Below are 25816 nucleotides of genomic sequence, written 5' to 3' on the forward strand. Positions count from 1 at the left end.
AACGAATTTCACTCCAATGCCTCTGACCCAAACAATCATCGATAAGACTTAAAACGAAATCGCAAAGACACACAATTTTTACGGATAAGAAACAAAGAATGCTTGGGGCTTTTGATGAAAAGATTCAGTGAGTGGTAATTGTATGTAATTGTAGCGTACGATAAAGTTTGTTAACACACGCGCTAACCGTTCGCTAGGATCGAGATGTACACATCTACTTTGGCTTGTGAGAAAGCTTAGCAATTGTTAGCAGCAATCGGAAGTACATTTCTGAATAAAGACTAAAACCACATTTTAAATCAACGTCCGGTTTTCTGGTTGAGAATGAGCTTATTTTGAGAAAGAAAGACATATTTTATTTAAAGCAACCATTATTCTTTCAAATAGCCCTCGAGTAAAAATGGTCGAAATTATAAACTGAACTGTTGTTTAATGCTGTTATTTCAGACATTTATTAATCTCGTTCTACCACATACGTGTCTTTGCCACTGAAGCGTGCCCTTTGTAGAGAATCCTCGCTCTAATGCGATCCCGATTCCGACCTCTTCAAGAACCTGTGACCCTGTTGCATCCATTGCCCCTTGTACTGTTGAAAAATCCATGAAATCCCGTGTGCTGGTGGAAATGAGAAAACCATGGAATCCCTTGTGCTGTTGAAAAACATTTCTTTCCGTGCATATAAAATTACGCCACTCAACTTGTTGCGGACTTTTTGCTTCCCTTCTTTTTGAAAACATTTACTCACACACAGTAACATCATCAATCCGCCTGAGTGCGATAAGCGTCTCGCCGTTGTCTGGTTGATTTGTTTTACCCATCGAAGGCGGAAACTATTCGCAAATAAATCAGTAGTGCACTGGTCCCGCTATCAGCGTGCGTACTTTCGCGGGAAGCAATTTACCCAACGATTTTTATTATGCACGGCGAACGTAAACAGCTGATTGATGGTGCGCGTGTCCCTGCCCTACCCGAACGAGCGCCACATCGGGCATCCTCCATATCACCAGGGCCAATGAAACCATCCGTAAAGCCAATGTTTTCAAACAATTCTCTCGTTTTACTTGCTCGCTCTCGTAGAGCGCATATTTTGCCTTTATCGCTCGGAACAGTTATCGTGCGTCGCCGCCGTCTAAATAAAAACGAATGGCCAAATCACCATTAACCGAGTCGGGCAAGCTCATGCGCAGCATTATTCGTGTGGCCACAGTCACCCATACAAGGCTAGCGAGTGTCCACCGGTTGGTATGTGTTTCCCTCGCGCCATCGATAAGTAGGCTGCTCGACGAGTCCGGGACCGGCAAATCCGGATTGCAGTCGAGCCGCAGAACAAGTATCGCTCCTCTCACTGTTCGTGCAACGCTCGACTAAAGACCAAGCAATGGCCTGCACCAACAACGGCATCGGATCGGAGTGTCGAGACACGAAAGATGCTGACGACGAGTGGACCATTTTGGAACGAGTCTACCGAATGCTGGCCGAGGAAGGCTACCTGGGCCCATCGGTTAACCAGCGGCCGGTGGTGGAATTTGAACATCCGGCGGATCTCAAGGTAAGCTTCGTGACCGCCAACATAAAGTAACCGAACGACTTATTTACTTTGCAGTGCATATCTCGAGGCACTAGTGAAAATACATTTGTCTGCGGAATGGAACGTGTTTCACGTTAATTGAATAACAAATTGTTTAACGCACACGAACCACGTTTTCGCGTTGCGGAACGGAAATGGCCGTGTGTTTGTCGCGAGAGAAACTTTAACGATCGCCAAATGCGCTATCGTCGACCGTTGTCGGTGATGGTAAGATACGATAGTGACTACAATGAAACCCCCGCAATAAACTACGCAAAGAGAAACCGGCTTTGCGTCATCGATCAACCCGCAGCACTTCAACCTATCAACCGCAGTACGCAAGATATCGAGTTCTTTGACCGGTTTTCGTCTTCTATTATTCTTGCGCATCATGCACAGAACTTGATACACTTCCCGATGGATGAGAAGGCACCGAACAGCGAGGCTGCGATCGAACGGATCATCCGGCAGGTTCTACGCTATTCGGTCCGCACGGGACATCAGCACTTCCACAACCAATTGTTTGCCGGTGTCGATCCGTACGGACTGGCGGGCAGCTGGATTACGGAAGCACTCAACACTAGCCAGTGAGTGAGAACTATATAGGCCAATGTTTTCCAGATGGGTTCACGTATCTAATAACTCGTTTGCTACCGCACAAAATAGATACACATTCGAGGTGGGCCCAACATTCACGTTGATCGAAAATGCGGTTATCGAGAAGTGCCTGGAGTTGTTCCAATTCGGTAGTAATGCAGACGGTATCCTCTGTCCGGGTGGTTCCATGTCCAACATGTACGCGATCGTGGCCGCACGCTTCCGCGCGATACCGGATGTAAAGCGTACCGGTGTCACCGGTCTTCCAGCACCTCTCGTGGTCTTCACGTCGGAGGATGTAAGGATTTTCGCCGCTACAGGGTCCTATGTCCCGCTCAACAATATTCCGGTATTGGTTTCAGGCCCACTACAGCATCACGAAGGCCGTTCACTGGCTCGGAATCGGGTTGAACAATCTCGTTAAGGTTAAGGCCGATCGTGGAGGGCGCATCATTCCGGACGAACTGGAACAGGCCATCGAGTCGGTGCTCGCTTCCGGTCGGCGACCGTTTTTCGTTAATGCGACGGCCGGAACGACGGTGCTAGGTGCGTTCGATGATTTCAATGCCGTGGCCGACATCTGTGCCCGGTACGGGTTGTGGATGCACATTGACGCATGTCTTGGTGGCACGGCCGCACTTTCAACCACCCACCGCCACCTGCTGGACGGGGCGGAGCGAGCCCACTCGCTAGCCTGGAACCCGCACAAAACACTCGGTGCACCGCTCCAGTGTTCGGTGTTTTTGCTAAAGGAACGGGGTTTGTTGCACGAGTGTAATGCGGCTAATGCGGACTACCTGTTCCAGCAGGACAAGTTCTACGACATCCGTTACGATACCGGTGACAAGAGTGTGCAGTGTGGGCGCAAGGTAGATGCGTTCAAATTTTGGCTCATGTACAAGGCACGCGGCTCGGCTGGACTGGCGGAAATCGTGGACCACGCTTTTGAGTGTGCCCGCTACCTTCATGAACTGGTGCGCCATCGGGACGGTTTCCGGCTAGTGCTGAAAGAATTCCAATACACCAACATTAGTTTCTGGTATGTGCCAAGTTGGATGCGGGAGGAACCTGCCGGTGAGACTCCTGATTGGTGGCAACGATTGTACGTCATTACGGCCGACATTAAGGAACGCATGGTTAAGCGGGGCACGGCCCTGATCGGGTACGTACCGTTGCTGCACAAGGGCATCGGGAACTTTTTCCGCATGGTCGTAACGTGCCACCCGCGACCGAGTCAAGCCACAATGCGGTATATCGTGGAAGAGATAGAACGTGTTGGTGAGGAGCTAAACCCGAGGGCAGGCGCGAATAACGATACTGCCAGTGAATAAAACGTAAGACAGTACGCATATGGATACACGGAGTTTTAACTGTTTTTATTTCTATAATAAACACGCATGATTACAAAAATACAAATAAAAGCTTCGATACCTCACACGCTAGCTAAAATCACTGTTTTCCTTCCGTGCCCGTATCGCAAACCTGTGGCAGAGATCTAGTTTTTCCAAAAGTTGGGGTTCTGCTGTAACCTGCGCTCGAAATTGGTGTACCACGTTTGAAGCGTGGACAGCGGCACGTACGTTTCGTTGAAGTTGGGCGCCATCTGGCTCTGAGTCACCGAGAAGCTGCTGACGAAGTTGAAGAAGTTCTCCAGAATCTTCTGACCGAACTGATAGTAGGTACTGGACGTCGTCTGTAAGAGTAGGGCAAATTGAATCGAGATGGTCAAGCAATAGCCAAACAATTTTGTGTTTTTGAACACAAACACACTAACCGTTGCAGGCGTTTGCTGTATTAGCGTTGTTTCCGGTTCGATCGACACACCGATCTGGGCGATGTGGGAGATCGGCAGATTGCTACCGAACACGTTGCTTATCATTACGTTCTGATTGGCAATTTCATCCAGCTTTTTGAGCTGAGAAATTTTGAATATAGCGGACGGTTTCAAGTTGGAGATGTAGCCCAGCAGCTGCCAGTTGGGAGGAGCATTTGCATCGGGCCAGCTAAAGTACACTGTCGGGAGGGAGAAAGGAAGACTTCAATTTGAAACGATACTATATCAAACTAAACCCCGTGCAAAGAGTACCTCCTCCGGCCATTCCTTCGGGAAATGGCGCTGTACCGGTGAGGAACACCACGACGTGGTTTACGTTATCCGCGTCCGGAATGTTGATTAGAAAATGTGAATTATTAATTTGCTGGAAATCAGTTTGCACCTGGTAGGACGAAGAAGGGTTTCAATAAGAGTGTTAAGATTATCGATACCCGGATATGTCCGATAAGCGGTATCGCGTGCAGCAAGATGTTCTCGAACATACCAATCTGCCGGACACGATCACACCTAGCGCATTTAACATTTTCTACAAAGGACTCAGAAGGAAGGTCAGTGCAGAAAACAATTTGCAAGCCAAATCTCGTCCTGCAATCGCAAGGTCTAAGAAACACAGAAATTGTACTATTGTTTCCTGAGAGCACCAGAGTATTCCGTTGGTGCGAGCCACAAACAACCAAACAACTTTTTGCCTCTCAATTTGTGACATTTGCCGGCTGCGTGACGTTTCGGGTTTGTTGTGGTTCGAAAATATCAACTGTGGTAAATAGAGAAAACTGTGCTACAATTTCGATAAATAGGTTTTTGCAATTTTCAGTACATAAAATGTGAAATCCCCGATGTTAAAATATTAAAAATAAGGCACGATACATTTCTGTACGCTTGCTGCTATATCATGCGGTTTTTGGTCATACTTTCCACCGGCGCTTTTGACAGCCGGTGCCGGGTAATATTCTTTGACAGTTCGTGCGTTGTTCTCGATTCATTCATTTTCTCTGCTCGATCGACGCCGGAAGGTTGTGAATTGCTTCTGTTAAGGATGGGATGCTTTTCGCTTAAACCTTTTTCTGCAGCGATAATATCACATCTCTTTGTTTTTATCTCCATACTGTAAGTATACTGGAAACTATTTCTATTCAAATACAGTGAGCTTCCCGAAATTTCAGTCGCTAAATTGTACAATCGTTTTCACTTTTAGATGATGGTTTATGGATGTGTACCATTCCGAGGCACTGTTTCGGACGCATTACTGCTGCGTTAATGACATTATAATGCTCGTAGTACCATACCGGCATTTTACAGCTACAGCGCTTTGGATTTGTTATCTTAGTCCTGCGGATTCATTTCATTTCAATAGCAAGTGAGGAAATTAATGGAAAAATAAATGTAGCCTCATTATCTCAAACTATAGCGCGTGTTATTCATTTCCTGGGGTTGGGTACGGTCGAGTTACCTCATGATGCTTACGCTGCCTATGCTGATGGGGTAAACATTAAAAAGCCGAACCGTGCGTTCCCATAGTACGAGTGCGGCTAATTAAATGGAAAAATTTATGAATTGAGCGGTTCGGATCCTTTGTAATTTCAGTAAGGATTGTTGAGACCCGGCGCGGCTTTTGCTTCAGTCGTTTCCCCCAATAAATCTAATCGTATGGGCCTAAGGCTTCATCTAACATTGTTGGGGGTATTGCAACAGCCGGATGGTACGTCCTATCAATCTATGCTAGTTACAACAGTGTTAAAGAGCTATCCGGCGAACGGTACTCATGCTACAATAGATTCCTTCCAACCTACCACAGAGACCAGTGCCAGGGAGGAGGGCCACCAGGCGTTTTTCCGTGAGGCACATGGACGCATGTAAGGCTGTTCAAGCATTTCAGTAAACAGGTAATATAAAAGGTAAGGAATGTTGAGATGATGCTGGGCAGAACAAATTACAATGGCGGCAGGCCTTTGCGTTGTTGTCTTAATTCAGTGGATATTCTAAATAGGAATCCAAATAAATTCGTAAGCAATTTATTGGTGCAATTAATCCGACTATAAACTATGCAACAAATTTGTTTATTCATCATAACGGGCTGATAATGCATCGCATTTGTTTAGGTTATGATATTATTTTCGAGCACCACACTCACAAGGCACACGATCCCATTTTCGAGTTTGTCGAGTAGTCCTTGCGACAGCTGTCAAACGGTTCAGCGATTGTTTGTGTAGTCAAAACAGAAAAATCGAATTTTCAAGACGGTTCAGGGCCGTAAAGCACAATTCGGCCCGTTCGGTATCTCATTGCAGTGTTTCGGTGTAAATGAGTGCGTGTCCATTGTGCAGCATCCAGCTTACTCCGCCACCAGAGTAAACCAAACAAACATGCCGGTGCGTGCTATGTTTGACCCGTGACATCATTCGGTATCTCGTCGGCTGGTCGCATATGCTCACCACCCTGTTATCTCCCCTTCTACCCCATAGGAGGAAGCGATCAAAAATGAGGGTGAAATCGAAAACGTTCGCGTCGTTGTGCGGGTTCGGCCGATGGACAAAAATGAGCTCGATGCCCACTGCCATAACGTAATCAAGGTGGACAAAGGGAACCGCAGCATCACCGTCGTCAAACCGAGCGCAAACTCCAGCGAGCCCCCGAAAGTGTACTACTTTGATAACGTTTTTGGCGAAGATTCGACACAGGTGCGTTGACCATTGCTTCCGACTGTTACTCCCCACCAGAAGGCTGTGAACGGCATGCTTGCCGCAAGTTACGTCTTCTCTCTTTCGTAACTTTTGGCTCGTGGTCGAGCCTTCACGTTTTGTTTCGACATTATTGTTTCGACATCATTAATCGATCCATATTCAAAATTCTATTCTTCAAAAATAACAATTTAGTAAGCACATACATCTTTCTCTTGGAGAATTTAAGCATATGGCTTCGCATGCCTCAAACAAGGCGATAAATAGCGAGCAGGTTGCCGATAGCAAATTGGAGGCACCTCAAGGCCGTGGGATTCATGGGATGCGAGACACCTGTTATTTTCGCTCTGTTTTTCTATGCAAATACGCTCGTTGGAGCACAGTTGAAGGCGATTAGCTGCTAGAATGTTCGAAAAACATAAAATGTATTTCCCATCTGGCACTTAAAGTGATTGGTGAATTAATTATTCATGAAACTGGGAATTGACCAAGTGCATGCGTAACCTTGACGAAGCATGAAATGGAATTCAATCACGGCCGCCAACTACTGATTGTAAAATCTTTATACACCTTTTTAGATACCAATCCATATTTCACCAGTCATCGGACGATATGGAAAAAAACGCTTAGAGTAGGGAACAAATGTAGATTTATTTTTCTTAATGTTACACTTCGGGATGGTGTTGTGGATGAAAAAAAATAACCAATGTTTACCATCCGGCGGGCAATGCATTCTTCAAGCAGCACACCGTTTGTTCGTGGGATTCTCTTCTTTAATTCTAATTTGTGTCCTTCAAACTATGGCTTTTGAAGAGAAACATACTCGCACCTCCCTGTCGCCGCCCTTTTGTGATGCATGCTATCGATAACTTGGGTCAACGTTCTACGAGTCGCCAGGGCGCGCGTCCAGGGATCGTTTCTTTTCTTAATGGATTATTTTTATTTAAAAAACTTATCCAACCTACGGTGGTTTTGCGTTATAAATTAGGATTCTTGACAAACGGAAACCAGCTGGCGGTGCCCCTATCGGCGGACCGGCATCGGCTTCTTACGTTCTAATATTTGGTAGATTAGTTCTTCACTCATCTATAACATGCCAACCGATGGTTGCAACTTAGAAACTTAAAATCGAAAATGTTTATGATATTCCGATTGAAGAAGTTCTTAAGCTGAGAAAATGTTCAAAGCCGTAAATGATACATGTGCGTTTGTGAAAAATGTACGAGATTCCAGTTGCATTGTGATGGTAACGTTTCAATGGTTAAGGAATCAGGTTACTTTCTTCCCTCTGAATCGTTCTGTCTGTTTTCTGGACGGAAACATTGTCAATCACAGACCAACGGTCACTGGGCCAATCTATCGGGCCACCAGGTGCCTTGGGATGTGAACGGTTGGTTCGGTTGGCGTTGCTCGGCATGATATATACAGTTGGTCAAAATAGAAAGAAAAACGCTCATGCTTATTGCCTAGGGTAAGGAAGAATATTTCAACGATGTGCTTATGTTGCTAGAAAAAGGTAAAACGTTCGAAAAATACGTCGCTCCTCCCGGCATCGGATCGCCTCACTCGATCTCTCCCTTCATTCCCAGCCGCACGGTGACAATGAGGTCGAGCAAGTAGAACATTGCCCCGATTACTGCAACCGATCCGGCGCCGCACAGGAAATCCATTCTGAATAGGTGAAGTACAAAAGGCCAGTTAGGAATCGACGAGTCATCGCAGGGTTGAACCGTAATTGATTACCTCTGTGTATTCGGTGGCCAGAAGTTGCGGTTCTTCGTTTCAGACCAATCGCTAAGAATGCAGGCAGCGGTGGCCAGGTACAAGATGAAACCGGTCAGATTCAGCAAAGAGCTCAGTTTCCACGGGAAGCTGAAACGGAAGCATTCGATAACAAATCAACCGGTCATGGATCGTTGTGCCCTGCAGCCACAACAATCTTGTCCCCGCTACTTACTTGTCTCGGACAACCTTTCCGAACAGATAGATCACCGAGAAGACGAGGAACGTCACGAAGGTGCCGTAGGCCAGTGCGACGGTTCGTGTCGAGATGAACACCCGGAGTCGTGAGTTGTGGGCCGGATCATCGATCAGCCCGATGCACACGATAGCGACAGCCTGCAATTACAGAATGGCGGTCGCAAATTTAGTAACAATCATGGTGTGTTACAAACGGACACACTTTTGCTACGTTTTATGTGATGCCCATGTTTGAATGCCGCTGATTGACGTCCCAGCAGTGCCAGGCGCATTCGGAACACTGAAATACCACCATGCGAAATCATGGTGTCGGGCGAGAATTGACGGTTTCCTTCCGGAAATGGGCCGCCCGGGTGTTCTAACGATTGACTCACTTCTCGGCTGACGGATGACCCACGGCTCGATGCTTCGTGAGAAAGAAACCAGTTGCAATGGGGTGCATTTGGTTTTTTTTTTCTTTTCGTCGTAGAACGCCTGTGCCGCCTCAGTGCGTCGTGTCGATTGTGTTTCACTCAAGACAATCGATATCTTTCATCTGCTGCGCACCGTCCGGCGTTTCGTGAGACGGAACGATTAGGCCCGGGGACGGTTCCAGTGAGGGGGGCCCTCCGAGTCTGTGGGTGATTTAATTGCGATGTGCTGCGGAAGGTTGCATAACGCCCAGCAGCGGTGACTTTAGTTTCCGAGCGCGCGAAAAAAAGAAACATATTCGACCTTACACCGAATGGTCGCGGCATGACGATATGTAAACGCGGTTTCCGTAGGAGAACCTGCCGAGACGATCGCGTGGTTCTCGACGTCGAAACTAACCGGCAAAGCGAACCTGTTGAGTGCCGGTCGGTTGCCGTCACATTTAATGCGTCTTTTCAATTGTGTGTAGCGCTTGTTGAAGCCGAAGCCGCCGGGTACACTAAAATTGGTCCCACTGTAACCCATCCTTGCGGAGCGTGACCCATTGACCGTGCTAATCAACTAGCTATTTTAATCATGGCCTTATATTTACACTGGTGATGTATTGTTTTAGGGATCAGTCAAGTGTAGGCCACGTGTTACTCACCAGCTCGAGCAGTTTGAAGACCGGAGGCAGAAATTTGCCTGCGCCGCTGCTGTTGAAATACTCCTTCCGCATACCGCGATCCGCCTGATCCGTACCGTGTTCTGCGTTAGCCATCGCTAGTCTTGAGATTTCTGGAATGTTGTGGCACGGTTTGGAAACACACAAATGGATAAACAAATTAGCGCTCGTTAGCTTCAATCCGGATGTGCTGTGGGTGTTCATTTTAAGGGGCAGTGGAGTTTAAAACATTAATCAAAACAATTGGTGTGCTGTTAAACGCTGGGTGCGTGCCACAATCGTACACAACGCTGCGTGCGGTTGTCGAAATTTGTTCATAATGTCGTTAGAGCAACAATCAGTCGGTGCACCGTCGAACAACACCGTCGTTCGCGCTTTCGGGCTTTTCTTCTGGTGCCGTCCGATGTCTTTAGAGGACCACGTTTAGACGAGGTTGCGTTGCGTGAATGAGTAATAATTGAATAATTGCCATCCGCTAGTGCTGGCCGCGGTTCGCTGGGCTTCTGGGCTGGGTACCACAAAGACAGCACGATGGCGGCAACTGCCCTGGCGACAATTTCCCGATCTCTTGCACACCGATTGAGGTTTGAGGCACGGCGCAGCAAAGTTGAGAAAACTTGAACACACCGGCCCTTGCGTTAATGGTTGTTATTTGGCGGGTGTCCGTGCAAAAACACTCTGGCGCAATCGCACCGTACTGTTCTCGGTTGTGCTTTTGGGTGAGGCTCGGAACCACAAACTGTTAGGCAAATCATCGTGGATCATTCGAACAGATGCAAAGCGAGCCCTTGGGCGGCACACCGTTTTTTTCATACACTACCTATGTTCATGGTGACACTCAATTGTTTTGTTTTTCTTTTCTTCAGCCGTCAACACGTGTTACTTCGCGTGTTTCGTGCCTAGAAATGGTGCGATTCATGGCCGATGGAAAGATTGGTCAACGAAGGTAGTTAACTCTCGACAAGCTTAACGGTCAAATCCCTCATCTCAAATAATATTTCCTATCTGACGATTCTCCTACCGGTTCCCGAAGCCGTTTTGGGCCTTGACGCTTTGTCTTCCTTCGCCGGCTCGGTCGGTGCCTGGCTTGCCTCCTTTGGCTGCGAATCACTTGAAAAATTGGAGTTGCCCATTTTTTTCAAGACTGCACTCTGCGATCGTGATCTCACGGGACACCAGCGACCACCGGGTTCGATCACCAGGGAGTAACTGAGATCGGCTCGCGTACTGCGACCGTGCCGCGGATTGACGCGTTGTGACAGCGATGCATACTCAACGACGAGGTGTGTGAATTAAATCGTCGATCGTTGTCGTTGTCAACCAATTACATTGCTTCGATCGCATGTGTATATGACTCATGATCGTGTACGGAGCCACTCGACTTTTTGCGTCTTACGAGATAAATTGTTCTCAAGGTAGAACCTAGTCCCTATGTTGCTTTAGATTCAATTTTTGTAAACTAAAAATCGATCAATAAGTTGTTTCCCACTCTAATCGATTTCTCTGCGCTTTTAGCTACATCATCAGTAACAAGGGCGTCAATGTGTTTTCTACAGATAACTCCCGGCATGGGAAGCGACGGATGGGGATGGCTGGCAGTGAGGGCCACCCTTTTACGGAGTGCCAGGAACTAGGCGGGCAGACGGGAGAGAGAGAGCAACTGGAACTGGTTTTTCAACTTCACTTTTTAGCGCCCCGGTGTTATGTGTGGTGGCACAGCATCACTTATTTCGTGTCACGTGCACACACGGAAGGGCGGAACCACGTCCGCTTCCCGTTTTCCCGAGAAGTGTGTGGTTCGCTTACGGAAGGAAGCAGTGGATTTCTGGTTTCTGGTGTTGTCGCCGATGGCCGAGTGTGATTACTTTCTGATGGCCCGAGCCCGCCGTTAATGCACTGTGATTGTTGCCACACCAGGGCGAATGGCAAAGGCAGGCACAGGCGTATAAAAGAAAAGAGGGAGAAGCATAACAGCATAACAAAATGGAAGCTGTGGCAACACCCAGCAACCGATCACGGCCACCACCACCAGTATACGATCAGCCGCAAGTCATAATGCGCATTTGCAATCATCTCTCGCGCCCTCGTGTACATTCCAGATCTTTGACACACGATTGAAGCTGCAGCGCGCGCGCGCGAACAGCACACGCGTAGCTTACGCAACTCCGTGAGACTTCAGTTATGCCGCCGGTCGGTGCCGCTGGTCGTGTGGCGGATTCGTCCAAGTATGAGCTTATGTTGGATTTTACTCTCAGGCCCATTTCTTCCGCCCTTACAGAAAGTGGGGAATCGGGTTTTGCGAAGGGCTACGGTCCGAGGCTGGGGCTGAAGCGAGGAAGTGCATCGTAGGGCACGAGAAGTGAAAGTTTGTGTACATTTGTGAGGGGTGCCGGTTTCGATGCAAGACCCGTTGTCGCTTTATGCTCTCCATTCAATGTTTGAGTCAAATGAGAAACAAACAAAAAATTAATATTAGTAGATTATTACCAAATTAAGCACCACAGACACTCAGACATCAGGAAAACTTTTGTTAATTAATGGCATTTTTTTTGGTCAACATTCACCCCACGGGCGGTGTGTTCCGCTAGCCATTTGCGTGCCCAAAACAAGGCCAACATAAGCGACAGCCGCACGCAACATAGAAGAAACAGAAGGAAAGGGGTTCGCTGGACGCGCGAATCGACAAACCAAAACAAAATACGTGTCAAAATAAATATTGCGTTTCTCTCCGGCCGGCACGCACACTGCGCTACCATGCCGCATGCGACCACCAACACAACGCCAGCGTGTTTTTAAAGGTTTAAATCGCTTGACCACGAGGTTCGGGTTGTGACGCCCAGAGCACAAGATGCGAAAGGAAAGCCTGCGCAGCATAGCCCCAGCATAAGCGACTGGCGGCTGGCTGGAGGAGTTAGCGGGCACACCACAACGGCCGTTTCTTGAAAGGTGAGCCCACGGAGAGTGGGGCTACGAAAATGAGGAGAGCGTCAGCGATTTAAAGAAACACGTACGGCGTTTTATGGGGCATTGTGCTGCTGCTGGCGGTGGCGATCCGGGGTGGCTCGGCCACGGAAAAATCGGGGGTCTCTCTTAAAAGTTATTTCTCGATGTGTGCGGCTTCCTTCCGTGTGCTTTCACGTAACGCGCTGGGGGTCCGCGGGTGATCTGCGAGCATAATTTTGGTTCGGCCGCGAAACCGGTCCAATCGAAAGGGGCCGCGCTTTCCCGCGCTTTTATTATGCGCAATCGGCGGTCGGGACCACAGCGCCCCTAGTCTCATTATGCTTCAGACACTGATGGGATGATTGCGCGCGCTCTAACTGTACTCCCTCTCTCTCTCTCTTTCTCTCTCTGTCTCTGAGGCGTTGACTAATACGTTACGCAGTTCATTTAATTCACAGCCGAACGTGATGCGAAGGGCTAAAGCGTCGTCGTTGCGGTGGCACCTACGCAGCCCATCCCGGAGGCAAGATTCGTTCGAAAGAACGGCGCACCCGTTGCTGGAATTTAAAGCAATCGTTTGGCTGAATTTCTCGAAACCATTTCCCTTCGCAAACGCGGTCGCGGGCTGGAAACCGGTTTGAGGAGAATTCCAAAGTTCCTGTTTTTTGTTTTTGCTCTTTTTCGCAGTACCCCGGCACACAACGCACCGCGTGTCGTATGATCATCTCCGATTCTGAATCCCCTGCCAGTTGCCTTCGGTTCAACATGCCCCTTCTTATGGACACACAACGTTGAGACACACCTCTCGCGTCGCCTTAACATGTGGTCGTGGGGTCCAAAATTAATTTCGTCCACAAAAAACTGGTCCCTTGTGCAGCTCGCCGAGATTGTACAGCCTCACAAAAAGTTGTAGCGACCAAAAAATCCTTTAAAAGGAGGCACGGTTTCTTTTTTAAGCCTATAGAGCATCAGGCCAATAGAGAGTTGGTTGAAAGTTCAACCAGCATATCCACCCCACTATCGGCGGCTTCCGATATCCGATTCTCCCGAGATTGAGCTTTCGAGGCCCTGCGACTTTCACTTCAAGGAACAGCCACTGGATCGCTGGGCTATCTCTTTCTCTTTGCCCGTGGCGTGATCGTGGCCCCAACGAAAGGGTCGAAATACTGTCACTTTTGTTTCACCTCCAAAACGGCATCAGCATGGACCCCTGGGGCTTGGTTTAACACCGCCCCAAGGGTAGCGCTTCGCTCTCTTCGAAATAAGCCGTTGGATAATCACACTGTGCTGGTGTGGAGCATTAAAATAGACAGTATTGCGCTAGTTGGAGCCATTAACCTGTGTCCGATCGGCAAACACCTGAACGTCTCGGAGGTGTAGAACTAATCATCGATCACCGGTAAGAACCGGTGTTGTTGTGGCGGTCCCTTGAAATCTCGACTAAATCATCGAAGCGCGTGGTCTATACCAAGCACACCACATTCCGCGGACCTTCGACAACAACGTAATCGTACAGAACTTCGGCGGCGGCGGGTTTTAATGTCACTCGCGGTGCCCGCAGTACGACAAACTGGCTGTGTCCCCTCGTACTTTGTGTGTGTGTGTTCGACACAGGTGTTTCAGCACGCCACGAGCCGTTTCTAATGATGTTCCTCGGTCACTGAAGCGGCACCACAATTGGGTCAACAGAGAACGACTGGAACGCGACGCCTAACATCGCGTCCCAGAGGTGTTATTTCGCCGTTGCCTTTCTCGAATGCAAACTCCACTGCCGTCGTCCCCCGGGAAGCGCTTCAGAACCACGTGGACTTTGGTCGGACCTTCCTGGTCACGAAAGTGGACGCCAACTTCGTTCCCGAAACCGGGAACCCCAGAGCCCCATCGCGTGTAGAACCAGCGCGGCGGTTCAACGCTATGCTCTGTGGGGATGGCATTATACGCAGCATAACGCTACGTCTTTGGTGGTTTCTTTGTTTGGCGTACTTTTTTTTCTTCATAGTCTTCCTTCGAAGCCGTTCCCGAATCTGTCCGTCGGGTGCGTTTCGTGACCGCGGTGCTCCAACAAAACGTGCCCGCCCAAACGCGAACAAACCGATTCGGCCCCGGGCGGATGAAAGCGTTAAGTCAGTGTGTTTCTTTGGCTTCGTTAAGGAAATCGGTTGAGGACGAATGTTCAAACACTCGGAGAAATGCCGTTTTGGTTCCGCTGGTCTTATTGACCCTCAAACAAACTCGAGAGCGCGACACTTTAATGTTTGCTACGTTTTTCGAACTCTATCAATAAGCGACGCGGCAACTGACACGACAGAGTAGCCTTTGGTGGCCCTGGCTGAGGGAAATTGCATTGGAAACCAAGCAAACCGTGCAGCCGATCGAGAATGTTGTGGGATAATTTGATGCAATTCAGTTGTCAATTACTTATTTATCGAAGCGCTGGGTCGGAAGTGAGGTATTGATTTTCCTCTTTTCAATTGCGGGGCCCGCCGACCGTGGCAGCAAAGTGAATGTTGTTTTTTCATTGTGCAACCTTCCTGCAAGATGGATGGACTGGCATGTGCATCAAATGTGCATGCTAGTTTATCGCCGAGCTGAGGTCGAAACCTGTTGGTTCGGAAGTGTCTTGACATATTGTCATAGCCAACCGAGACACGGCTTTCACTTATTGCAGCGGCATCATAATCATAACGACAACGGTCGGTACCTCCTCTCTCCCGGTAATGGATTTATGCTTTCCTTCCTACCCTGGAAGATTGCCTGCACTCGGTACTCGGCGTCGTCGGTTGCCTATGAAAGTATATGGTTCCGCTTAATGCGTTTTCCTATTGGTCGGCAGTTGTCACCTGTCATTAGCATCTTACAGCCGGCGGAGCCATGGTAATGTTGGGCACATGCCTTCAAATTAACAGTACTCCTTATACGCGACCGATGTATGATACATTCACGACTTCGGGTTAACATGTTTCGTAGAATCGTGCCAGAGTGTGCTCGGCTTTCCAGTGAGCGTGTTTCCGGCTTTTCAACGCAATACCGATTCAGTTGGTCGCCCGCAATCGGTTCCTTTTTTTTAAAGAAAGTTCAGAACAAATTATACTAATGGCGATCCGGGGCATCGTACTTCCTACGTTTTGTTTTTACAGACGCACTCCGCTCGAACCGATTCGTGACGGTGACTCGATATCGTGAGTTGTTGGGTCACCAACCCGTCAAAAAATAAAATGGGAACAGGCTTGTCCCCACATTCCAGCGCGATGGAGCCGTCGTTCGAACGAAGCAACCGCGGTTGATAGGAGAGCACCACCGATCGTGTCACTCCTATCAATGGTGTGCCGAAAACAAATTCTTCTTGCCCGGAAGGTTTCCGTTTTTTTAATCAAACCAAACTCAGTATTTGGTGTGCTAAAAAAACATTGATAAAATGGTGTGTCTTCCCCACAGCCGCTCAGGCAACATAGGTTTAGGGATAAACATTGCCGTAACGACTGGTTTTGTTTATTTCTGGGCCCACCTTGTCGTCGTCGTCTGTTTGGCCAGCTCTTTTTTGGTCACATCACAAGACACGCACGCACGCAGCGTACGGTTCTTCGGGCGCAACAGCACATTCCAAGTTTCGATCAAACCGAGTTCGATCGTTCAAGGTTTTGGCCAATAAAACAAACAAATTTCAACCGAGGGGGTCTGTCTGTAGGAAGAAGTCCGTACGCTAGACACGCCAGGTTCCTTTTGAACAATGTTTATCTTCTGTTCGATCGATCTTGGGGCCCAACGCAGTCACTGTCTGTCGTCTGGCAGGGTTTCCCGCTACAACTCTGCCAACCAAGCGCCACCTGTGCCCGGCGCTGGCTGAGCCACCAAGAAGCGCAACGTGTCTCGCTGACATGCTTTCGGTGGGCCGCGCCCAAAAACCAACGCCGTTTTCTAGCGCACGATGTAGTGCGCGCCACGCCACACGGTGCCACCGAAACTGTTTTAATGTTGGCCGGAGACTATCGTGTGCGAGGCGGGGTGTCACAATGCCCAAACACGTTAATAGTTAATTATCGGGCCACGCCGGGATCGTCTCTCGGTGTGGGCCATGCGTCACCCGTTGTGTCTAAACCCGTTTGTTCGTTTTAGCTTCCGTCTCTCTAAATTTGAATCCGGCCCACAATCGTCGTAAGAGCGGGTTTTTTTGTTTTGAAGGAGAGATTCCAAAAATTCCTGTCAACGCTATATGTTGGAGCCTCCGCGAAGCGAAGAAACCTCACGCACACCTTTATGCCGCTACTGACGCTGATGATGATGATGATGATGATGACGGTGTCAATCGGATAGTACGAACGAGATTCAGAAAAGACACAACACTCAACACGCTCTGCAGAGGCCCGTCACTGACAATCCGTTTCGATGGAACGCGTGCTGAACACTGAACGATGCGAAGCGCGGGAACCTGTCCCGCAGTACGGCCGGACGGATCGAGCGGGAGTAAACACGCCCGATGAACATAAACCCACGGCGCCGCACGGTATGGTCGCCGTTAGCCCATGAATCCGACCCGAGACCGACGGAATGAACTGAGGCGCCATCGTTAAACGGCGATTCATGCGGACCCCTTTGGCTGCGGGCGATGAACGTCGTAACGGGAAATGTGTTTGGGGTTGAAAGAGCAATTATGCTCTGCCGGTAGGGTGGCGCTAAGTTAAGTGGGCGATCGCAGACGGGCCATCATTAGGCCAAGCGCTGGTAAATGTATTTGTTCTCATTTTTAGATGTATTGCCAAAGATTCTCAACCGGAAGCGATTGAATGCAAACACAAACGGCCTGCCAAAGAGACGAGACCTCATTACCGATCGGTCCAAGGTCGCGATCGTAGATAGATAGGGCAACAGTCGGCGATGCTGGCGTGTGGTGCACGTGCGGGGTGAAGATAAACGTACATTGAAATTGTTTATTCGCAACAAACAATTGTTCGAAATTTGGTTCCGAGTTTTGCGCGTTGTTTCACGTACCGTACGTATTTTTTTTGGACCCATTAACCGTAACTACGCAGTGTGATTTATTCACTACCACTACGTTCGACAAACTCTGGAATTTCTGGAACGCAACTTGCGTGTTTGGGACACATACAGCCCAAAACATGCTCTTTCCGTGTTGCTTGCTGTCTATGAGATTAATTTTTAATGAAGGCGAACGGGCATGTAGCGCCACATTGTAGGTCACTTCTCGGACTTTGGCCTTGCACTTTCTCGGTGTGTTAGGTTCTGATGGGTTCGTTCGATACACACGATCTCAATGGGCGTACGTGGGGCAACAAGGGGCGAGTTGTGGTTCGAATTCTACGAATTCGTTGGCCACAACTTTATCGTCACATCTTCGCCACTCAGGATGACTCATCAGCACCACCACGGAACATTTTGGTTCCCGGTCACCCATTGATCACCGTTGTTGACTGTGACGCACCCGCTCCCCAGCACAGAATCGAACACTTGCTCTGAGGGGAGGCTACACAGCCTACGCCATTCGGCCGTCCGCAACGAATTCTGCCACAGCATCGCTTACGCAACTCGCGACGGGCGGGGCCTCAAGAAGCAGATAATTGATTTAATTAGCGCAGACTGCTCCTTCAAGAATCGGGCCAAATCGTTCCAACACCAAACTCGGCGAGTTGGCGGTGTGAGTTCTTGATTAAACGATGACAGCAACAGTAGTCGGTACGTTCAGGGGTCGCCCCGCTCGTTTTTGGAAGAAATTAATTGATTTAATTTTTATGGTGGGTCGAGTTGCATCGCACGGCGCGGACAATGACCGATGTTGATGAAATACGATGTTGTTGGCATGAGTTTCCGTTTTCTAAATCGTTCCCCGTCGACCACTTGCAGATCGATCTTTACGTGGACACGGCGCGACCGATCGTGGACAAGGTGCTGGAAGGATACAATGGCACCATCCTCGCGTACGGCCAGACGGGCACCGGCAAGACGTACACCATGTCGGGAAACGCGGACTCCCCGCAGACGAAGGGCATCATCCCGAACACGTTCGCGCACATCTTCGGGCACATTGCGCGCGGCAAGGAGAACCAGAAGTTCCTTGTCCGCGTCAGCTACATGGAGATCTACAACGAGGAGGTGCGCGATCTGCTCGGTAAGGAACTGAACAAAAGCCTCGAGGTGAAGGAGCGGGCCGACATCGGAGTGTTCGTGAAGGATCTGAGCGGCTACGTGGTGCACAACGCGGATGATCTGGATAACATCATGAAGCTGGGCAACAAGAACCGCGTGGTCGGTGCGACGAAGATGAACTCGGAGTCGTCGCGTTCGCACGCGATCTTTTCGATAACGATCGAGTCGAGCGAAACGGACGAAGCCGGGCGGCAGTACGTGCGGATGGGCAAGCTGCAGCTGGTCGATCTGGCTGGCTCGGAGCGGCAGAGCAAAACCCAGTCTTCCGGGATACGGCTGAAGGAGGCCACCAAGATCAACCTGTCGCTGTCGGTGCTCGGCAACGTGATCAGTGCGCTGGTCGATGGCAAGAGCACGCACATTCCGTACCGCAACTCGAAGCTGACGCGCTTGCTGCAGGACTCGCTCGGCGGCAACAGCAAGACGGTAATGTGTGCCAGCGTCAGTCCGGCCGATACCAACTACGTCGAGACGATATCGACGCTGCGGTACGCGTGCCGGGCAAAGAGCATCGAGAATCTGGCGCACATCAACGAGGAACCGAAGGATGCGCTGTTGCGTCACTTCCAGGAGGAGATCGAAGAGTTGAAGCGCCAGCTGGAGGAGGGCATCTTCCAGCAGGGCATCGAGAGTGGCGAAGAAGAGGAGGAAGGTGAGGACGATGGTGTGGACGACGACGAAGAGGACGCGGTCGAGGAGGAGTGCGAGGCCGGCGAGGACCGCGAGCGGGAGCGTCTGGAGCGAAAAGAGAAGCGCCGTAAGGAGCGCGCCCGGGAGCGCAAGGAAAAGATTGACGCCGAGAAGGAGCTGCTCGAGAAGAAGGCGATGGAGAACCAGCAGGAAATCAAAAAGGCTAAGTAAGGGACTACGGTGTATGGGGGGATGTTTAGAGAACCATCATTTACCGGTCATGTTTTCACTTCCAGATCGGAGCAGGATCAGTTGCGCGCGAAGCTTTCCTCGTTGGAGAACAAAATTCTCGTCGGCGGTGAAAATCTGCTCGAAAAAGCGAAAGAGCAGGAGCTGCTGCTCGAGAACTCGCTCACCGAGCTCGAACACCGCACCAAGACGGAGCGGGAGCTGAAGGAAAACCTGCAAAAGATCGAAGCCGAGCGGATCGACATCGAGGAGCGGTACAGCTCGCTGCAGGAGGAGTGCGTCGGCAAGACGAAGAAACTGCAGCGCGTCATGTCGATGCTGATGAGCATCAAGTCCGAACTGGCCGACCAGCAGCAGGAGCAGCAGCGCGAGAAGGAGGGCATTTACGAAAACATTCGCAGCCTGTCGCGAGAACTGGCCCTCTGCGAGCTGGTCATTAATTCGTACATTCCAAAGGACTATCAGGTAGGCGTTGCGTAGGCAGAACGATCGGTCGATCTGTTCACCAACGCGATCGTGTTTTTTTTTCTTCTTTCCTTTCGCCGCAGAATATGATCGAAAAGTTTACCCACTGGAACGAGGACATCGGCGAGTGGCAGCTCAAGTGTGTCGCGTACACCGGCAACAATATGCGCAAAAACGTCCCAGAACCAAAGGTCAACACCAAAGAGACGGATCTGATCGACCTGTCGCACGTGTATCTCAGCTACAACACCGACGCGGTCACGGAACCGATACGCGCCAAAACGGCCCGACCGCGCACCTCGGGTATAGCGCGGCCGACGACGGCCAGAAAGTATTACTAGAGAGGCTCAGGGGCGTCGATCTTGTACTGCTGTTCCTTTACTATGATTTCAGTTACGCACACGATGATCCCTGTTATCGTTTTGTCTTCAGCACGACGCTTGCGATGTGTGTTCTTAGTATGGATAGTTATTAACGCACGTGTGTCGCACACAATTTTCCGCTACACCGATGTGCAATTTAAAGAAACTAGTCGCTTCACGATCTGTCGATCGAACTGTGGTTTGTGTTGAGCACAACCGGGCAATTCCGCGCGAACGCTACCGCGTCGGAGCAAAGGGGACGGATTGTTTATTTAAGACATTGTTTAGGAAGGTATTTACGTTCACACTTACTACTCTTAAGGGTCTAACCAAAGGGACTAACGCGCGCATTCACGCGCCCACGGCTATGCTTCGTGTGATGGGGTTTTTTGCGTTAGGTTAAGCAAATGTAGGACATTATTTCAACTACCATCGATCATTACTAACTTATACATTTCATTTCGTTATCAATTGCTGGAAATGACACTTACATAGTAACCAGTGTACTCGTTCCCGTCGGTTCTAATATGACAGAATTTGACAGAGGGTTCAAGGATGGACGCAAATACTTGCTAACTCCATTCATCAAACAGCTTCATTTAATGTTTGCAGCCGCAGCCAATACGAAAACAGAGAAACGAACTATTTTTAGCCTTTTGCAGTAGAAGGATAAATTTGAAATCCATAAACGTAGAACAATGCTGTGGTTGTGACAATATTCCAGTAACGTTAGTTCGATTTCGTTTGGCGTGTGTGCATCTTACCATTTCGGTGCCAGTGTTCCCTTAACACGCATTCTGCAATGAGTTCTTGGCACATATCGCCTTCTGGGGTTGGCGTTAGTTTGTTTTTTTTTACTTTAAGTTTCAATCTACAATCGAAAGACTTCGAGGCGTCCAGTGCCCAGTAGTGGGGTTGTCGTTGCACCGAAGATTGGAGGGAATTAAACGCAGAAGAAGGGATCCGTTACATGCAGGGCTAGTCATACTATTGTTGCATTCGAAGCCACAGCATCCCCATTTTTTGTTGCAACGATTAGTTCTCCATTCGCATCATGAAACATTAGAAACGGCTACCAATCGATGAAATGTGGACGATTAATACTCAACGCACGGTTTGTGCACATTTGTATCAAGTCTTTTGAAATACACAGAATCGTTTAGCTTCAGTAAATGGGATGATTTTCGTTTTTATGAAAGAAACAGATGTACCTGGGAGCCTGGGTGTTGTTTGGACGAACAATAAATAAAGGAAACGCTACGCAACAGTGCAACTCTGCAGATATCATATGCGTGTATTGTTTAAATAACTGGTAAATTTGTACATCTGGGAGCTGTTTACAGAATAAATAAAGAATAGACGGGTGGCAGAAAAAATGCCACCCGAACCAACTTACACTATCAACTGGTACGACTACGGCTTAACCACGTTTAACCGCCGCGGGCCGCCTGGCGGTCCGGCGGTTGGGAATTGCATTTTTTAAAGGCGAAGACGAATCTGTCCAACCTTTCCCTATATCTTACGCGCTATTCTACGATTATATCAAATAGCTACAGTCTCTAGTTAGTCTTTCACAGTGTGGTTACGTGTTTTGCATGCGCTTTGCTTCTGCACCTCGAACGGGAATCGGGTCGCGCGAGAGTGGCAAATGCAGTGGCGAAGGGTAATGCAACTCTTGGCATTGCGATGTAATCAATATGATTTTCGATCAACATGATAACGGTACTAACGGTCTATCTCGAACATACGATCTCTTTCATTCTCTCTCTCTCTCTCTCGCTCGCGCTCTATCTTGCCTTTGCCCCCGGGGGTTCCCGGAGGTTACATCACATTATCATAGGGGGTACCGTACGGGTCTACGAGGTAGAAGCAAACCATTCCCGCCGCCCGCCGTCCCTAGGTACGATCGCGGAACCTAACCTCGATCGGTGTTCGCGGGGCCAGCAGGAACTGAAACTGCGTATCGAGCGGACTGCGGTACTCGATCTCAAAGTTTTGGAAAATCTGTCGGGGGATGAACGTGTTTTGAGCAATTGTTCCGCTTCGTAACCGATTCACGGTCCCCTCTCTCGGACTCACCTTTGCCACCAGCAGCGTCAGCTCGATGTCGACAATCTTCTGCCCGGGACACATGCGCCGGCCGGTTCCGAACGGCAGCACGATGCCGGCGCCCGCTTCCTGGCGCTTGTAAACGTTGTGGTTTTCGTCCCGCTGATCGAGCCACCGTTCCGGCAGGAACTGGTCCGCCTGCTGGAAGTTCTCCTCGCTCTGGCAGGCAACTCTGGTATGGCACAGGACGAGTGTCTGCGAGCGATACGGAAATGAGCCTAGGCGCTTAGGGAGGCGGCCTGCGACTGCAGAAAGTGACTTACACCGGCCGGTAGACTGTATCCGGACAGGTGGTAGTCTTCTTCGAGGATGCGCGCCAGACAGGGCGTCGTGGGCGAAATGCGGTACGACTCTTGGATGCACGCTTTGGTGAAGCTGGCCGTCACGAGGTCGTCGTTGGTGATACTCTTCGCGCAGTGCGCAAACTCGTGCGCGATCGCCCGCTGATGGTCCGCCGATTGGCTCAGGTTGTGGAGCAGGAATGATAGCGTGTTCGAAAGCTGGAAGCTTTGTGTCAGTCAACGAGAAACACGCCCGAAACCCTTTCTGCTCACCGTTTCTATGGCACTGGTAATGAGGTCGATGATGCCGGATATCTTCTCCTTCGTCTCGAGACCCTCGCTCTGCAGGATGTTGATGAAGATGTGCTTCACGTCGTTGTCCGGACAGTTGAGCTGCTCCTCCTCGAGCGCTTCGTACACGATCTCCGCAATCGTGCTGCAACGGAAACCACGCACACACACACACTGTAAGGCTCTTGCCTTAATGACGACGATCAAAGGCGAAGTCGACCGGGACGGGCACTTACTCGTAGATGATCTCCTCGCAGCGGACAAAGTTGCGGTAGAGACGCGTCGGCATGTACTTCCACAGCTTGAACCCGTAGTAGCTTTGGCTGATGTAGACGAACGACTCCTTGACGGCTTCGGCGAGCCGGATAAACTTCTCGTTCCGCCGGTCCGTCGTGAGGTAGCCCATACGGCGCCCCAGCACCAGACAACAGATAACTGGAACAAGAGAGAGAGGGAGATAGAGGGGGAGAAATGGGGTACAGAAGTGGCTCGAAAGGGCGCCCAGCACACGTACTTTCCAAGCCGACCGAGTTGGCGATGTCCTGGAAATTGCGTATCGTGCCGTCTTCGGCCCGCTGGCGGCGCACCAAGTCCACGAAATCATCGCAGATGTCGTTCACCGACGGAATGAACGACTGCAGAATGCGCCGGGACGTGATGCCGGAGGTTAGCTTCATCCGCAGCTCGTGCCATTTCTCGCCCTGGCTGCAAGAAAGAAAAAAAATAATTAACAACATCCGAGAACCGAGTGAGTCCCCGCACTCATCCCCTTGGCGGATCGACAGTGAGCTTACGCATTTATCAGATTGGTCATCCCGAAGCGATCCGGGCGACTACGTCGGTACGTTTCGATGATTTCCGTCGGCGGCCGGAACGGGAAGCGGCTTGGGTACTTTAGCACCCGCTCCATGTCGGCACGATCGAACAGATTCACGATCGGGACCGTGTCGACGTCGAGCACGATCTTGCCGTAGCGCCGGTGCAAGTCCAGGAACGCTTCGTGGACCTTCGAGTAGCGCTGGCGGCCGGTAAGGTACAGCCACTTGGTACCGATCAAGGGCAGCCGCCGGGGGCCCGGTATATTCCAGATGGACTTCACCTGTGGCACCGGCTGATCTTGGTCCTCATACAACGAAGACGAGGAGGAGGAGGAGGAAACGGTGGCGGAACCGGGCGAGGTTCCAGTACTGCAATCCGTTGGAACGCCATTCAGCAGATGCAACAGGAAGCTACGGATCGACTCGATGATCTTCTTCGGCTTCGGGTTGTACGACAGAAACATGAACAGCGTGACGAACGTGTAGAAAAGCACTATCGTGACCGACATTGTGCGATCGTGCAGCTCGGCACTGCACAAGTCTGCGTGGAGAAGAAAGAAAAATGAATGGGGAAATGAAAATGAAAACGGAACCAACGGCGGTGATGTAAGCCCCGCGAGAGACGGCAATTAGGGATAAGGCGTGAAAGCGCGCAATCGATGCGGACCGGACCGGGGAGCTAAAGTCAAGGTTAAGGGCACGTCGTGATCCAAATAGCGACGCCCGTGTCCCACTATTGCTACCACTTTTCTCTCGATTAGCATGAACCCTAAGAAGGAAGAAAGAGGGTCTTTCAAGATAAGCATTTATGAACCCTGCCAGTTGAACCCGACACCTGTCACGATCGCCAGAAACACGATAAGCTCCGTTGTATTTTATCGACTGATTCGATGGCACGATGGAGGTCCCGTGGTTGGGGGTAAAAAATTTGCCCATCACGCCGATAAGATACCGGACGCAATCGGACGAAGAAGCCGGTCGCCGAAAATTGCTCGGCAGGATGCGTTAGAATCGGCCACTCGCTAACCGTACCGGTGCCGGTGCTTCTAACGGAACTTCTCTTATCAATGAAGCGGCTTGCTTTCCTTTTTTTTCTCCGTGTGCGATTGATTGATTGTGGCAAACGAATAATTTGCCAATATCGCGAATCGTTATCGCCCGCGGCTCACTGGACTCGCCATGTTTTGCTGCTGCTCCCTGCTTCGGTCTATTTTTGTGCACCTTCACACGCGTGGTTCGCGGTCCGTTTGGCGCGGTCCTTTCAATTATCAATTGCAATTTGTTTGCCGTTTGCCTCGGTTCCCGCCAGTGACCGGCCGGCGGGGGCGGGGAGAAACAATAATAAAGACGAAGCCGACGAGCAGTTCGAACATTCCCGGTTTCGTTCGGTTTCGTGCGCTTTTGCCCAAAACACTGCCCCGAATGCACCCGATCCAAAGGGCATTATTTGTGAAAAGTTCATCATCCGTTTGGCGCGGATGTTTGCAAAACATCGGCCCCTTCTCACCAGGGCGCGCAGCATCGCATCCAGGGCGCGCCTGGCACGTCGTCGCTCACTCTCACGCGTTCTCGCTTTCACGCACTGCTCCGGTTTCTCACTGCGCGCTGCGCACAGGCCGCGCTCCGCAAGCCACTCGTGGCGCCGCTGGATTCACGGTCACGGCCACGGTCGCAAGCGCCGGGGTGGGCCGCTATGCCGGGCCGCCCCGGCTTCTCACACACACGCGCGCCACGATCGCGCTATTGTCGATCCCCAGCGCCGCCCCCCGCTCACCTCG

General features: G+C 50.1%; 5 protein-coding genes across 7 annotated transcripts; 2 read left to right on the forward strand and 3 right to left on the reverse strand.

Annotated features, from left to right (window-relative positions):
• Nucleotides 1–1210: 1210 nt before the first annotated feature.
• On the forward strand, nt 1211–3574 carry LOC128271693 (cysteine sulfinic acid decarboxylase). Its single transcript, XM_053009308.1, has 4 exons — nt 1211–1549; nt 1967–2154; nt 2234–2462; nt 2527–3574. Exons 1-4 carry the CDS (start codon nt 1379–1381, stop codon nt 3493–3495), a joined length of 1557 nt encoding a protein of 518 aa, XP_052865268.1. The 5' UTR covers nt 1211–1378; the 3' UTR covers nt 3496–3574.
• On the reverse strand, nt 3527–4638 carry LOC128271703 (protein OPI10 homolog). The gene is made up of 4 exons (XM_053009320.1): nt 4483–4638; nt 4251–4380; nt 3939–4177; nt 3527–3857 (listed from the first exon to the last, which is right to left on the reverse strand). The coding sequence occupies exons 1-4, from the start codon at nt 4519–4521 to the stop codon at nt 3660–3662; spliced, it is 606 nt and encodes a 201-aa protein (XP_052865280.1). The 5' UTR covers nt 4522–4638; the 3' UTR covers nt 3527–3659.
• Nucleotides 4639–6254: 1616 nt separating this feature from the next.
• LOC128271691 (kinesin-like protein KIF3A) lies at nt 6255–21686 on the forward strand. Its single transcript, XM_053009307.1, has 5 exons — nt 6255–6367; nt 6461–6676; nt 18531–19690; nt 19760–20177; nt 20261–21686. The coding sequence occupies exons 1-5, from the start codon at nt 6362–6364 to the stop codon at nt 20516–20518; spliced, it is 2058 nt and encodes a 685-aa protein (XP_052865267.1). The 5' UTR covers nt 6255–6361; the 3' UTR covers nt 20519–21686.
• Nucleotides 7316–16985, reverse strand: LOC128271701 (uncharacterized). Of its 3 annotated transcripts, none has more exons than XM_053009319.1 (5): nt 16925–16985; nt 9714–9844; nt 8634–8794; nt 8420–8548; nt 7316–8347 (listed from the first exon to the last, which is right to left on the reverse strand). In XM_053009319.1, the coding sequence occupies exons 2-5, from the start codon at nt 9825–9827 to the stop codon at nt 8239–8241; spliced, it is 513 nt and encodes a 170-aa protein (XP_052865279.1). In that variant the 5' UTR covers nt 9828–9844; nt 16925–16985; the 3' UTR covers nt 7316–8238. The 3 variants fall into 3 exon arrangements, with proteins under 3 accessions (XP_052865279.1, XP_052865277.1, XP_052865278.1); XM_053009317.1 differs by lacking the exon at nt 16925–16985 and adding an exon at nt 10753–10924; XM_053009318.1 differs by lacking the exon at nt 16925–16985 and adding an exon at nt 10552–10721.
• Nucleotides 21687–22435: 749 nt separating the features above from the next.
• On the reverse strand, nt 22436–24553 carry LOC128271700 (ecdysone 20-monooxygenase). The gene is made up of 7 exons (XM_053009316.1): nt 24015–24553; nt 23735–23925; nt 23457–23655; nt 23203–23365; nt 22912–23148; nt 22619–22843; nt 22436–22543 (listed from the first exon to the last, which is right to left on the reverse strand). The coding sequence occupies exons 1-7, from the start codon at nt 24545–24547 to the stop codon at nt 22436–22438; spliced, it is 1656 nt and encodes a 551-aa protein (XP_052865276.1). The 5' UTR covers nt 24548–24553.
• Nucleotides 24554–25816: the final 1263 nt, after the last annotated feature.

The sequence above is a fragment of the Anopheles cruzii genome, chromosome 3 (genome assembly GCF_943734635.1).
Source record: "Anopheles cruzii chromosome 3, idAnoCruzAS_RS32_06, whole genome shotgun sequence".
Taxonomy (NCBI): Eukaryota; Metazoa; Arthropoda; class Insecta; order Diptera; family Culicidae; genus Anopheles; species Anopheles cruzii.